Genomic DNA, 14,851 nt, shown 5'->3' on the forward strand with positions numbered 1-14,851 from the left:
GCTGAAGGCTTCCAAGGAAGTTAACCCCTTCTCCTCCTGGCTTCTGTCCTGCCAGAACTAAACAAGGACTGCCTTCTCCACATTGCCTGCATCCAGCCAACCCCCAGAAACTGTTTCCCTGGGAGCCACAGGGCCCCTGGGTGGAACATTCTGGAGCAAGCCAAAGGACAGGCCCACTCACTTGACTGCACAGTATGGCTGGAGCCAGAGGGGGGTGGAGGCAGCAGGGCAGGCCGGGAGACCAGTGCCAGCCCCATCCCAGGCTTGCTGGCCTGTCTCCCCCTCTGTAACCAGGCAGATCAGTGCTTCCTGAACCCCCACCCCAGCCCAGTGCTGTCTTTCCAGGAACTCAGAAGAGACAAAACAGCTGCTCCCCATGATGTAGGGGCCCAGGTCCAGAAGTGTCACCATTGTCTTCTCAGTTTCCAGAGGGGACAGAGCAGAACTGGGGTTTGACCACCCCTGCCATGCCGCCCTCACCCCTGCAGCTCTGGGACCTTGAAAGGCAGGGGTACCTCTAGCGCGCCTCCCCCCCCCCCCCCCCCGCAGGATGAGGTGTCTGCACACTGACTCTTTCCTCCTGAATCAAGATCAGGAGAGATTCAAACTAGCAGGCCCTGGGGCGGAGGTGACTGGTGCCTACTGTGGGCTCACCGCATCTGTACCCACCGGGCTGCCTCAAGAACTGCCGGACACCGCGGGCAAGCCAGCTGTCCCTGTCCTTCCTGGTACAAGTCAGATATGGAGGACTAAAAACGATGGGAAAAGACAGATCTTGAAGCTGGATGGAGGCAGATCCCACACCAGGGACAGGGGGACGTGGCTATGAATGAATGTGTGCTGGAGTCTGACCTGTGTGTCCCGCCACCCCCCTCCTCATCCCCCCTCAGTGCTCAGGCAGCCAGCTGCTCCCTGGGCCTGGCGCACAGCACCCTCTAGTGGTAGCAGCAGGAGGCAGCACGAGGAAAAGGAACGTGGACTAGAGATCCCCGAGGAGGTAGCCACGCCCAGGTGGAGATGCAGGGGACTCTGGAAACACAAAGAAGGTCAGTGAGTCCTGGGGGACGCTGCCCTCTGCCTGGCACTCCCCTCCACAACAGAGATGTAACTCTCAGATGGCCCAGCTGGGCAGGTGGGCTCAGATTGGCCTCACTGGGTCATGTCCTGGCAGCCTGTGTCCTTCTGCAAGGTGAACCTGGAGTCAGCCTCCTGGATCGCCTCTCTCCAGCTGGAGTGCACACCGGCCTCACTGCCAACAACCCTCTGCCCTTGGATGGGCACCTTGGGGCTACTGTCCACTCACCCATAGGGGAAGCTGGGGACCTTGCCAGACACTGGGGTGAGGAGTGAACGATAATGTAGCCCTGGAGAAGGCCACTGACACTCCCCCTTCCTTCCACAGGCCACAGGTAACAAGTCTGCCCTCCAGAGACAGAGCCCTCCCTGAGCTCCTGGAGAGGCAGGACTCTCCAGTGCAGAGGCCTGAGTTCCATGCTCAGCCATGCCTAGAAGCTGTGTGCGACTGGGCTGGTGTCTTTCTGAATTAACCAGTGATTCCATACTCCGGTGGCTTTGCTCTTGGGGGAGCCCCTACCTCACATACCTAGAGATAGGCCAAGAGTAAGGGAAACAACACTGGCCCTCACAGCAGTGTCCCCGAAGTCACAGCATGGGGGAGACATCGAACAGCCCAGGATACTTGGGCCTTCCCCAGGCTCTTCTCTGCTTCTGGAGCCATCACCAACAGCCACCTGCACTCCTCACCACTGGGGCTGTGCTCCTCAGCTCTAGGGCAGTGCTCCCTCTTCTGTTTCGACAGCCCAGGGCCAGAGCAGCAGGTGGCAGCAGGGCAGAACAAGGCCTGTCAGCTAGAGCGGCCCAACACCGCCGTCCCTGCCTGTTGGCTCACCTGCTATGTCTGCAAATGGGAGGGGACACAAGGTTCCCCCTGGTACTTGGGACTCCATCTCCCCACCTTTCAGGGGGAAACAGGGCCAGGGCTGTCATAGGACCTGAGGAGCACTGCGTGTAGCAGCCAGCAGGCATCGGCACATGGAGGCTGACTTTGAGCCTTTACTTAGTTCCAGCCTGGTGGCGGGGAAGGGGGGTTACCCAGCAAGAGGCCCCCCAGCTTCTAGGGTCAGCTCTAGGGTCAGGGACTCACACCATCCAGGCAGCCCATTCTATTTGGGGCAACTCTGACACATCTCTGTGGGCACAGTTTCAAGGTTAAGTGAGGTCCTCTTCTGTACTTTATAGACAGGGAGCAAATGAGCAGGGAGAAGCGGAAAGGAGGCTGTCTGCCTCCAGATTGTACAACTGTGGGGAGAAGTAGAACCCTCGAGGGTCCCCAGTGAGCATGCATCAGGATACTCCACTGCTGATTGACAGGGAGCCTGCAGGAATCTTCTGGTTCAGCCCTCAGCGCCCCCGGCTGCACTCGAATCCCTACGCCATCAGCTCATCCCTTCTCCCTGCCATCATCAGGGCCTGGCCAGGAGATGTTTGTCATGGGGACAGCAGGGTCTGCTGTGGCTTGAGGGGAATCCCTGCAAAACCCACAGTGAAACTGCCTGCCATAAGTCACCCTTGTCACCATTGCCATAATGACAGGATTGAGAGGTAGACCTGAGCTTGGCCTTGGCGGCTCACGCCTGTGAGGCTACTCGGGAGGCTGAGATCTGAGGATCACAGTTTAAAGCCAGGTGGAGACTCTCATCTCCAATTAACAATCAAAAAGCTAAGAGTGGAGCTGTGGCTTTGGGTGAAAGAGCTAAGGGACAGCACTCAGGGCTTGAGTTCAAGCCCTGGTACTGGTGCATGCATGCATGCATGCTTTGTGTGTGCCCCTCTTTAGCTCTCTCCCCCACAGGGATATGCCATGTACAGCCCTGCGGCTTCCTGTCCCCCCTTCAGTCAATTCCATGCTCTGACACCCCTTGTTCCCTGGGGAACCAGAAAACAGCAGCCATAAGGACAGATTTTGGAGGTGCCCCCTGCACCTGAGGCTTGCACCAGTACCACCTGCCATGTTCCCAGCCATGACACAGCAGCTCGAGGGAAGGCCCAGGCCTCGGAGGCTGGGAAGGGGAATCCCACAGAGCCTGGTGGCCAGGGTTCATGTTGGGGCAGAGAACATTCCAGGCAGGTGGCCAGCCCGGTCCCTCAGCACCCTGGTATGGCATCGCCTTACTTCTTGGCATCCCTGCCCTGCCTACAGACAGGGCCAGAACGCAGCTCTCAGAGCTGCCACCTGTCATGGCCCCAGCAGACCTTCAGATGGGAACATGGGTCAAATGACCCACTCTGAGGCCTGCCCAGGGTCAGAGATACCCAAGCCAGGGCTTGTGTAGGTTCAGCTCTTAGGCAAGCTGCGCTCAGGGCCCTGTGTGTGTGGAGGGCACAAGGCAGGGAGATGGGGGATTGAGTGGCCTGCAAGCCCCTTTCTTGCGTGGTGAGGCAGGCCCCGCTCCGAGCTCCAGGGAGGCCCGGCTCACTGGGGGAGTGTCCAGGGTGCCTCAGCCAGGCAGAGGGGCTGAGGTCACAGGTGCCAGCACCCACACAGGCACGTGGTAGGCCCCTGGGATAGATGTCTCATGAGGCATTCCTCCTGAGCCTTGTCGGCTGTCATGGATCCCCTCTTAGGATGCAGGGCAAGAAGACCATAGAGAAGCAGCAGGCCTACAGCACACCCTTAGATGTTTGTTGAGTGACTCATGGAATGTTCCAGTGAGTTTGAGGAGATAGGAGGCCTGGCTGACCCCAGGTCCCATCTCACTATTCCACAGCACCCCAAGACCCCTGGCTTCTAAGGGTTGGAAGACTGCCTACATGGGCCAATCGCTAGGGCTCACAGCCTCACACTGCAACCAGCTCCCCAGTTCTCTCTGGGACCCCCTTGGCTAGCTAGACACCAACAACCTACAGCCCCCGCTACATATGGTGTCTCCATGGGGTGCACGGCACTGCCACTCTGCTTGTACAGACTTGAAAACCTTGTCCTTCTTGTCCTGGACCTTGGTTATGGACCCAGGGTCAACAGTGAAGTCAGGTACCAGGAAGGACCACTGTCATAATTCCATTGTAATTCACCCAGCCAAGGAGAGGCCAGGAATGCTCAGTTGCTCTCTTCTGCGGAGGCTGGGATGGCTTTGTCCTGTGGCCCACTGTGTACCTGTCACCTGAGCCCATCCCACCCACCCAGGGGCTTCAGGGATCCTGATGAGGCCCAAGTCCAGGTGTCCTGGATGCGCAACTACTCATGGGGTGAGCCACACCCCTCGTCACGGCTGCCAGCTGGGAAGAGCAGGGCCCCACAGCATGGTTAAGTGGTAACCCGGACGTGAGTGATACAGGGACTGGCTCATCATGGTGAGAGTGACTTGTCTGGTGTCGTACCATCAAGATGAACCTTTGAACCCCTTACCTACCATGTAGCAATGCGATGTACCACACAGCTTCCCCCCAAGACCTATGTGCCTGGAGCGCAGACCGGGCAGCCTGTGAAGAATGGCCTGGCTGGGACGCTCCCAGGGACCAGTAAGAGCGCAGAAGGGCCAGGCACCGCTGGCTCCTGCCTGCAGTCCTAGATACTCAAGAGGCTGTGATATGGAAGGCCGAGGCTCGAAGGCAGCCTGGGCAGAAAGTCCATGAGACACCATCTCCAAAATACCTGTCAAAAGGTCATCTGGAGGTGTGATTCAAGTGGTAGAATACCAGCCCAAACTAGTATGCCAAGCAAGTACAAAGCCCTGAGTTCAAACTCTCATATCACCAAGGGGGGGGTGCAGCAGGAGGACGAGCTGCTGCAGACTAGGCTGGCCTCGCAGGTGACACAGCTGCCTGGCAATGACCGGTCCCAAGACGGAGCCATGACCACACAAGAGCTCGAGGGGCTGGCCAGGAACCGGGGTCTTCTGGGGGCTGCAAGTAGTCCTGCTTCTTAATTGGGGCATCTGTTTTATTACTCATTAGATGACATATTCACATTTTACTAACATAATAATTTTTAATGGCTAATCTTACGCTATACACTTTTGCCACAATAAAAAAATAGTTTCATGAGAGCATGATAGAAAGCAGGTGCGTGCTGGGGGAAGGGAGAACTTCAGTACTAACATGGCAGGGTTTCTTTTGGGGACAAGGTATTAATGAGATGGATCGTGATAAAGGCTACATTTCTAAATGCGCGCGCGCGCGCACACACACACACACACACACACACACACACGGAATCCACTGAATTCATGCCTGTAGTCCTGGCCACTCGGGAGGCTGAGATCTGAGGATTATGGTCTGAAGCTGGTCTAGGACGCTTATCTCCAATGAATCACCACAAGAAAGCCCGAGTTCAAACCCTGGTACAAACATTAAAAAACAAAAAACAAAAAGAGGAAGGAAAGGTCTGGCCATGCCGGCAACTGCTTCTGCCCCACAGGAGGCGGGAGCGCTCCCGCAGGCGACATACCACTTCCTGTTCTTGCCCAGGAAGAGGAGGGCTGGCCCTGGTGCAAGGCCTGACTGGCAGACCTGCTGGTGACAGACCTGACCGCAGGGCAGTGTGCTGCCAGTGGAGGAAAGCAGTGGCCAAGGGCCCACCCGGGAGACCCTCCGAACCTGAAAGGACAGGGGCTTCCCAATGGTCCGTGGACCCCGTGGGGTCATGGGGTGGGGGAAGCGGCCACCCAGCCTTGGGCGCCATGTCTGACAGAACACCCAGAGTACCAGACGTGCTGGAAGCACAGCAGGTGGGAAGAATACCAGGCTCTTACCTGCCAGCCAGGTAGGCCATCGCTGGCTGGGCTGGACTATCAAGCCAGAGTATAAGGAAATGGCTGCATTTCTCTGCCCATAGCTCCAGGGCCACCCCGTGGGCAGCAGGATAAGGTGTCATGCAGGCTGTCTTGTGGCCCCTCCCAGCTCTGAGGGGGACTCTGACATAGCCATGTGTCCACTGGCCTTAGCCAGTCACACAACACAGGGGGTACTATGCAGATCTTCCCAAACTCAGCCCAGTCTCCTGCACCGCCAGGCTCCATCAGCACAGTGCCCCTCTGGTGGCCAGCTTGGGCAGTGGCAGTCCCTTTGGTGCTTCTGTGTGCCGAGGGTGCCATCTGCAGGGAGGAGGGGGAAGTGCAAGTACAGTGCCGCACCAGCCACAGAGGCAAGCAGTTTCCAAGCAGCTCCAGTCACAGAGAAGCACCATGGACAGATGAAATCGACAGAAAACGTCAACATTTCCACCTAGCAGCCAGTTCAGACAGTCACTCACTACTGAGCTAGGTGACAATCCCTCTCGGCCTGTCCCAGGTGCATTTCAAGTGCCTGCTCACGCTCCCGGGTTCTGCACAGTTCTCCCACCCACCGACACTCCCCACACATGGCCTCCCTGGGCATGGCTCAGTCCCTGCCTTCTTGCCCCTCCTCTGTCTGCAGATCTCTACATTGGGTGAACAAGTCAAGATGGGTCAGGCCCCATCCTCCTGGACCAGCGCAAGGGGAACAGCTCCTAGGAGCCAAACGGGCACCACGCAGGCCATCTGGTGCCTGCTCACCTCGCCCTGGCCACTGGCTGAGGGTTAAACTCTGAAAAGGGCCAAGTTGGTGGTGGAGAGTGGGCCCGGCCTCCCAGGTGCCCCTCCTCTTTCATTAGCCTCCCCTGGGAGGGGGGGGCCTTCTCAGAAACCGGCAGCCAAGGCATCCGCTTGCAGTGAGGCTGATGTGCTGTGCACAGGGCCGCCTGGCTCAGGTGGGCCAGAAAGACCCTAACTGAGGACATAGTTCATCAAGAAAGACAACAAACCAGAAGCTGCCTTGTGTTCCGAACAGTAGTTCTCAGTGTCACCTTCCAGTGAGTCCCCTCATCCCTGTTTTCAAAGGAGGCGGCATCACTAATGGGCCAGCAGGGGGCAGTGCACACGGAGCTTGCCCAGCCAGGTTCCAGCACCACAGCAGCCGCCCCAGTCCTGCTGCTCAGTGAGGAGCCCTGTGCTGAGAGCCACAGGCAGGCTTTATAACTATAGGAGAGGCAGGCCAGCGGGGCTCAAGGCCTACTTTGGTCTCAGTGTGACAACCCCCGCCCCCAGGCCTTGGAACTCAGTCCCCAGTGGGACAACGAGGATTCACACTGTTACGGAAGGCTAGGGGTAGGGAGTCTTTCCCCTTTCTGCCTATGCGACTGGACGTAGCTGCAAGGCGCATCAGAGCTCGACACTACAGCTCCCCGGGCCTTCAGCAGTGGGAGCATGCTTCGCGCTCTTGTAAAACCATGCAGGTTTTCTATCAGAGCAACGGGCAGACCACACCAGGCCCAGCTGGCCTGGGAGATTTGTGCATGGGGTCACCCTCACTCTCTTGGCCATACATAAGCACTGGAGCCAGGAGATCCCTTGAGGGAAGAGAGAAGGGAGGTGTGTGCTCCAGGCAGGGTGGGAGGGCCGAGGAGGGAGTGGGGCGGGGACTTCCCAGGATTACTGTTTGCCTTACTCACCTTGTGTTAATGCACCATCCCTCTCCCACGAGAGACCTCGGAGCTAGTCAGGTCTCCCCTGGACATGAGTCTGCCCTTCCCCAAACCTGATACTTAAGAGTACCCATGGCACCACATCTCTCCAGCATCGCCAGCAATATACTTTCCATGCATGGCCACAACCGAGTCTTTCTGGAATAAGCAGGACCACACTCTGGTACCTATGAGCACTGTGAAGGAGTCTGGTCACTACTGGGCACCTCCACATGCTCACAAGTGCCAGCACCCAGCCAGGGGCAGCGTGGCCTGCTAGGACGCTGGTGGACCCAGCAAGAGAATGCATGCGTTTCCCAGGGTGGGAAGGTCCCGCCACAGAACAGGCCTGACTATCACCTGCCCTTCCTAAGTTCTGTGCTCCTCATGGGCAAGAGACAGCAGCGGCAAAAGCACAAAGAGTGGACTGGGTGCTGAGGACATCCACAATGCCCTCTGCCTCAGTGGGGGCTCTGACACCCCCGAGGGATGGGACAAGCGCGGCCTACCAGCCTCTGGTGGGCAGCACAGGAACAGAGCCTTTACTGCCACAGCTCATACCTACTGGTGCCTGCTTCCAGACCCAGAGCCTGCTCAGAAGGCAGCAGGCAGTCTAGCCAGGTGTTAAGGCTCATGCCTGCCATCCTAGCTCCCCAGAGGCTCAGATCTGAAGACTGCGACTCAAAACCAACAAGGCGGACAAATTCCAGAGTCTCTTATCTCTACTTAAATAGTGGGGTTGTTTTTTGTTTTGTTTCGTTTTTGCCAGTCCTGATCTGCTTTTTGCTCAAGGTTAGTACTAAGTCACTTGAGCCACAGTGCCACTTCTGGCTTTTTTTTTTTTTTTTGCTGGTTGTGGGGCTTGAACTCTGAGCCTGGGCGCTGTCCATGAGCTCTTCAGCTCAAGGCTACTGCCCTAACCCTTGAACCACAGCCCCACCTCCAGTTTCTAATGGTTAATTGGATATAAGAGTCTTATGGACTTTAGTGCCTGGGCTGGCTTTGAACCATGATCCTCAGATCTCAGCCTCCTGAGTAGCTAGGATTACAGGTGTGAGCCACCGTGCCCAGCTCACCTCTGGCTTTTTCTATGTATGTGATACTGAGGAATCAAACTCAGGGCTTCAGGCATGGTAGGCAAGCACTGTACCACTAAGCTGCATTCCCAGCCCTAAACAGTGTTTTAAACCAGAAGTGGAAACGCAGTTCAAGTATAGAGTGCCACAGTCACTCTGCCTTACCACTGGTCATCTAGTGTGAGCCCAGTGATCTCCCCGCAAGGCTCAGCCAGCCCGTCACGGGGGTCACAGACAGGCGTGTGTGCAAGGCTCAGTCAGCACGTCACGGGGGTTCACAGACAGGTGTGTGTGCAAGGCTCAGCCAGCCCGTCACGGGGGTTTACAGACAGGCGTGTGTGCAAGACTCAGCCAGCCCGTCATGGGGGTTCACAGACAGGCGTGTGTGCAAGGCTCAGCCAGCCGTCACGGGGGTTCACAGACAGGCGTGTGTGCAAGACTCAGCCAGCCCGTCACGGGGGTTACAGACAGGCGTGTGTGCAAGGCTCAGCCAGCATGTCACGGGGGTCACGGACAGGCGTGTGTGCAAGACTCGGCCAGCATGTCACGGGGGTCACAGACAGGCATGTGTGCAAGGCTCAGCCAGCCCGTCACGGGGGTCACGGACAGGCGTGTGTGCAAGGCTCAGCCAGCCGTCCTGGGGGTCACGGACTGGCAGTGTGTGCACACACAGTGCTCATCCATGCGCAAAGGAAAGCCCTGTAAAGCCCCCTGTGATTCAGAGCACAGAGCGGAAGGGGAGGACAGGAAAGGGAGGTGGGTGGCACTGACCTGAACTTCCCCGTCCGCACCTGCAGAGCTCGGATCCCGCACCGCTGCGCGCCACCAACGTCACCCACAATGTCGTCCCCGATCATGACGGCCTGCGGCGGGAGTGACACCCACTCAGGGGAGAAGGCAGGAGGACTTTGTTCCTGTGCTCCTTCATCTTTCCTGACATCATAAGCAGCTTGATTTGATGTTTAAAACCACCATTGTACAAATGAAACAAGATAATGTTGTCACGGTATTGATTAAAGTCAGCCCACCTTGAATGTATCTCCCACCGCCCCCACGGGCTGTGGCTCCGAATGGCAAATATCTGTGCAATTTGAAGTCAATCAGCAAATGTCAAAGTGATCTGGTGCCCAAGGATGTGCAGGGCGCTGTCGCTCAGCCTCTGCGGGGTGCCGCTGTGTTCTCCAGGGCCTCTAAGATCTGTGCCCACCTAGCCAGCCCCCAGCGTGCTGGGAATTCAATAAATCCCCGGCAAATCTTTCTAGCCTGCGGCTTGAAAGATTTTGCTTTCACTAGTAAAAGTATTGCCAATTGCTGGGTTCTGGTGGCTCATGCCTATAATCCTAACTACTCAGGAGGCTAAGGACTGAGGATCTTAGTTCAAAGCTAGCCCCAGCAGGAAAGTCTGTGAGTCTCTTATCTCCACTCAACCACAAGACAGACCAAAACAAAAGAGAAGTGGAGCTGTGGCTCAAAGTGGTAGATAACCTTAACCACAAAAACTCAGGAACAACTTCCAGGCCCCAAGTTCAATCCCCATCATTGACCAAAAAAAAAAAAAAAAGTATTACCTATCAAATAAAAAATATAACAACAAAAAATGGCATGCACATAAGGCAAGAAGCAAACATGAAGGGGATCCAAATAGGGAAAGAGGAAATGAAACTTTCTTTGCATATGACATGACTCTGTATTTGAAGAACCCTATAGACTCCATTCAGAAGTTATTCCAGATGATTCAAAACTTTGGCAAAGTAGCAGGGTATAAAATTAACCCTCAAAAATCAGTGGCTTTCATATGAGAAAATGTTCATCATCCATGGTCATAAAGGAAATGCAAATAAAAACAACCCTAAGATACCACCTTACACTAGTTAGAATGGCCAAGATTCTGAACTCAGACAATGACAGATGCTGGCAGGGTTGTGAAGAAAAAGGAACCCTACTGCACTGCTGGTGGGATTGTAAACAAGTTCAGCCACTCTGGAAAGCAGTGTGGAAGTTTCTTAAAGAACTGAAAATAGACCTTCCCTATGATCCCGCCATACCACTCCTGGGCATCTATCCTGAACATTATAACCCAGGATATGATAAGAACACCTGCTCAGCTATGTTCATCTCTGCACTATTCACAATAGCCAGGTGATGGAAACAATCTAGATGCCCTACTGTAGATAAATGGATACAGAAAATGTGGTATATATACACAATGGAATTCTACATAGCCAACAGACAAGATAAAATAATGGCATTTGCAGGGAAGTGGATGAATCTAGAACGAATCATGTTGAGTGAGACAAGTCAAGACCAAAGGAACAAAAGGTGCATGGTATCCTTAATATCAGGCTATTAGATCCAAACAGTACAAAAGCAATGACTCAATATTTGTGTACCCAATGCTATGGACATGATATTGGAAATATAAACACAACTACATAGACATAAAAATTTATGACTCTATAGTCATAATGTTTTATTACATAGATTAATATGTATCTATGACAAACTCTCAGCCTAATTTTAATTATGTTCTAAAATCTAAGAGCCAGTGATTGTACATAGAGATTCCCTTCTTGAATACTTGTTTGTTAAATATGTCACTTGAAATATGATGTAAAAATCAATGTTAATAAATTCTTTATATAAAAAATTAAAAAATAACTGAATAAACTAGCAATGGAAGGGGTACCAATGTTCAATAAGTAATGTACCCATTACCTGATAAATGTAACCGTAACCTTTCTATATATCACCCCAACAATAAAATATAGTTTAAAAAATAAAAAAAAAGGGGCCGGGAGTTTGGCCTAGTGGTTAAAGTGCTTGCCTAGCATGCATGAAGACCCAGGTTCAATTCCTCGGTACCACATACATAGAAAAAAGCCGGAAGTGGTGCTAAGGCTCAAGTGGTAGAGCTCTAGCCTTGAGAAAGTCCAAGGACAGTGCTCAGGCCCTGAGCTCAAGCCCAGGACTGGCAAAAAAAAAAAATGAAAAAAAAAAAAAAAACAGTGGCTTTCCTGTATTCCAAAATGAAAAGAGTGAGGCCGAAATCAGGAAAGTAACTTCTTTTGCAATAGCCTCAAAAAATACTTAGGAATTAACTAAGGAAGTAAAGGACCTTTATGGTGAAAACTTTAAAAACCTGAAAAAAGAAATTGAAGCAGAACTAAGAAGTGGAAAAACCTGCCATGCTCCTAGATTGGAAGAACTGACATTGTAAAAATGGCAATCCTGCCAAGGGCTATCTACAAATTCAATGCAATACCCATCAGTATCCTAGCATCATTTTTCAATGAAATGGAGGAAGCAATACAAAAATTCATATGGAATAATAAATGACCTCATATAGTAAAAACAATTCCTTAGCACTAGAGGATTATCAATACCAAACTTCAGACTCTATTATAGAGGTATAGTAATAAAAACAGCTTAGGTCTGGCACAAGAACAGTCCTGAGGACCAATGGAATAGAACTAAAGACCCAGAAATCAACCCACAGACCTATGGCCACCTAAATCTTTGATAAAGGAGCCAAAAATATAGGCTGGAAGAATAATAACTGAATAAATTGGCAATGGAAAGGGTATCAGTGTTCAATAAGTAATATACCAACTACCTGATAAATGTAACCGTAACCTTTCTATATATCACCCCAACAATAAAATATAATTTATTTATTTATTTATTTTGCCAGTCCTGGGCTTGAGCTCAGGGCCTGAGCCCTATCCTTGGACTTTCTCAAGGCTAGAGCTCTACCATTTGAGCCTCAGCACCACTTCCGGCTTTTTTTTTCTATGTATGTGGTAGTGAGGAATCAAACCCGGGTCTTCATGCATGCTAGGCAAGCACTTTAACCACTAGGCCAAACTTCCGGCCCTAAAATATAATTTAATAAACGAAAAAAAATCAGTGGCTTTATTTGCCAACAATGAGAAGAGTGAGGCAGAAATCAACAAATGGTGTTGGCAGAATTAGTTAAGCACCAATTTTAGTAGAAAATTTAAATTAGTAGAAAACTAAAATTGGATCCTTCTATGTCACCCTGCACCAGTATTAATTCCAAATGGATCAAAGACCCTGAGGTAAAAGCAGATACCCTGAAAACTTTATAGGAAGGAATAGGAGATACACTAGGCCTCCTTGGCACAGGTCAAAACTTTCTTAATAAAGACCCAGAAACACAAGAAATTAAAGAAAGTTCGGACAAATGGGACTGCATTAAACTGTAGAGCTTCTGTATGGCAAAGGACATAGCTAGCAAGTTAAGCAGAAAGCCCACAGAGTAGGAGGAGATCTTCACAAGCCATACAACAGACAAGGCCCTCATATCTAAAATATATCTACAGCTAAAAAAAAATTGAACCTCTCAAAAACAAATTTTCAAAGAAACATCCATTCCATTAAAAGGTGGGCTAAAGACAAAGAGAGACTTCTCCAAAGAGGAAATAAAAAAAAAAAAGGCCTATAGACACATGAAGAAATGCTTGGTATCTCTGGCCATAAAAGAAATGCAAATCAAAACAACTTTGAGATTTCACCTTATCCCAGCTAGAATGGCCATTATCAAGAAATCTAATAACAACAGATGCTGGTGGGGATGTGGCCAAAAGCGAACGCTACTACATTGTTGATGGGAGTGTAAACTTGTTCAACCACTCTGGAAAGCATTATGGTGATTCTTCAAAACATAGAGCTCCCCTATAACCCAGCAATTCTGCTCCTGGGCATTTGTACAAATGTTCAGAAACAAGGGCAAACTAAAGCTACTAGTACAATGATGTTCATTGCAGCATTATTTACCATAGATAAGATATGGAACCAACCCAGATGCCCCTCAGTAGATGAATGGATCAAGAAGATATGGTATTTATACACAATAGAATTCTATGCTGCCATTAGAAAGAATGATATTGCCCCATTTTTAAGTAAATGGAAAGACTTGAAAAAAATCATATTAAGTAAGCCAGACCCAAAGGAACCCATGGTTTCCCTCATTTGTAATAATAAGTACACATCTAGGATTCTCCTAGCAGAGGATCACAATAGCTCAAAAGCTATGTGCATATGGTCATATAGGAAGAGGCTAAGCAAAATGAACTCTAGGATAGGAAAACAAGAGGTTTATCTCTGTGATTGTTGTTCTTAATGTACTATGTGAAGTTATTTCTTTTCTCTTCTTTTCCCCCTATGGTTTATCTCATGTTGTTACTCTAACTTTGTTACCTGGTATATTGTATATACGTTTATTTGTTTATTTGAAATAGGGAAGAGAAAAAACAAGGTGATTGGGAGGAGGGGGGAGGGAAAGTGGGAGAAAAACATGAGAAGGCGTTTCAATGTTCAAGAAGTAATGTACCCACTACCTGATAAATGTGACTGTAACCCCTATACGCTACCCTGACAATAAAATACAATTAAAAAATGGCAGGCACACACGCACACGCATGTGCACACACACACACACACACAGAAGAAACTTCAAATGCAGCCTCTGGTTTAGAACAAGCCTCAATCCCAGTATCACTGTGTTCGAAGGCAGAGCCTCTAGGGAGGCAATTAAGACTACAGAATGCTACAACTACTCAAGCTACTACTGAGTAGCTGAGCTCCTCAGGAGACTGAGACCTGAGGATAACGCAGAAAAATCAGCGAGAATCTTATCTCCAACTCATCAAAGCTGGAAGTAGAGCTGTGGCTCAGGTAGTAGTGAGCCACCTTGAGGGATGACCAAAGCCAAGTGAGAGTTCAAGCCCCAATAACTGATATAAAAAGAAAGGCTACAGGAGGTCACAAGAGCCACCCGAGCCAGTGGGACTGTGGTCCTCACTAGAGAAGGGACACCGCAGCTGTCCCTCACCTGCATTGAGACAAGGCCACTTGGGGATGCACCAGGAGGGCAGCTGTTCCCAGGGGGCCCATGTGGGACGCTGGGTCCACGGGGTGGTGGGGCTTTGAGGAAGTGCTGTAGGGGAGGTCGGGCTCACGGCTCCTCATGGAAGAGAGTGGATTGTTAGAGCCAGGTTAGAAGAAGGCTGCTCTGTGCCTGGCCTTTGTGTTTGCTGTGGTTTTCCTGTTTGCTTCTGGCCCTGGCATTTTTGCTTTAATTATTATTTGGATAGAGTTGCCTGTTCTTCACCCAGGCTGGCCTTCGACTGTAACCCTCCTCCTTAGGCCTCCTCAAGGCGGAGATCACAGCGTGATTCAAGGCCTGAGTGCAGTCTCTGAGCTTTTTTTTTTTTTTTTTTTTGCCAGTCCTGGGCTTGAGCTCAGGGCCTGA

General features: G+C 51.4%; 1 protein-coding gene across 3 annotated transcripts in view; it reads right to left on the reverse strand.

Annotated features, from left to right (window-relative positions):
• Lhpp (phospholysine phosphohistidine inorganic pyrophosphate phosphatase) overlaps positions 1-14,851 on the reverse strand; it is a 68,337-nt gene that overhangs the window by 27,907 nt on the left and 25,579 nt on the right. The window contains exons 6-7 of one of the 3 annotated variants that reach the window (XM_090345665.1): positions 9,349-9,440; positions 5,038-5,357 (exon numbers count right to left, since the gene is read on the reverse strand). The exons of 1 other annotated variant lie outside the window; for it this stretch is intronic. In XM_090345665.1, coding sequence (XP_090201791.1) covers positions 5,351-5,357; positions 9,349-9,440 — 99 coding nt within the window. In that variant the 3' untranslated portion in view covers positions 5,038-5,350. Of the gene's footprint in view, positions 1-5,037; positions 5,358-9,348; positions 9,441-14,851 lie in introns of those variants that run through there. One more of the 3 variants, XM_090345664.1, reaches the window with a different exon arrangement.

Source organism: Megascapheus bottae, chromosome 15 (genome assembly GCF_031878675.1).
Source record: "Megascapheus bottae isolate mThoBot1 chromosome 15, mThoBot2.hap1, whole genome shotgun sequence".
NCBI classification, from domain to species: domain Eukaryota; kingdom Metazoa; phylum Chordata; class Mammalia; order Rodentia; family Geomyidae; genus Megascapheus; species Megascapheus bottae.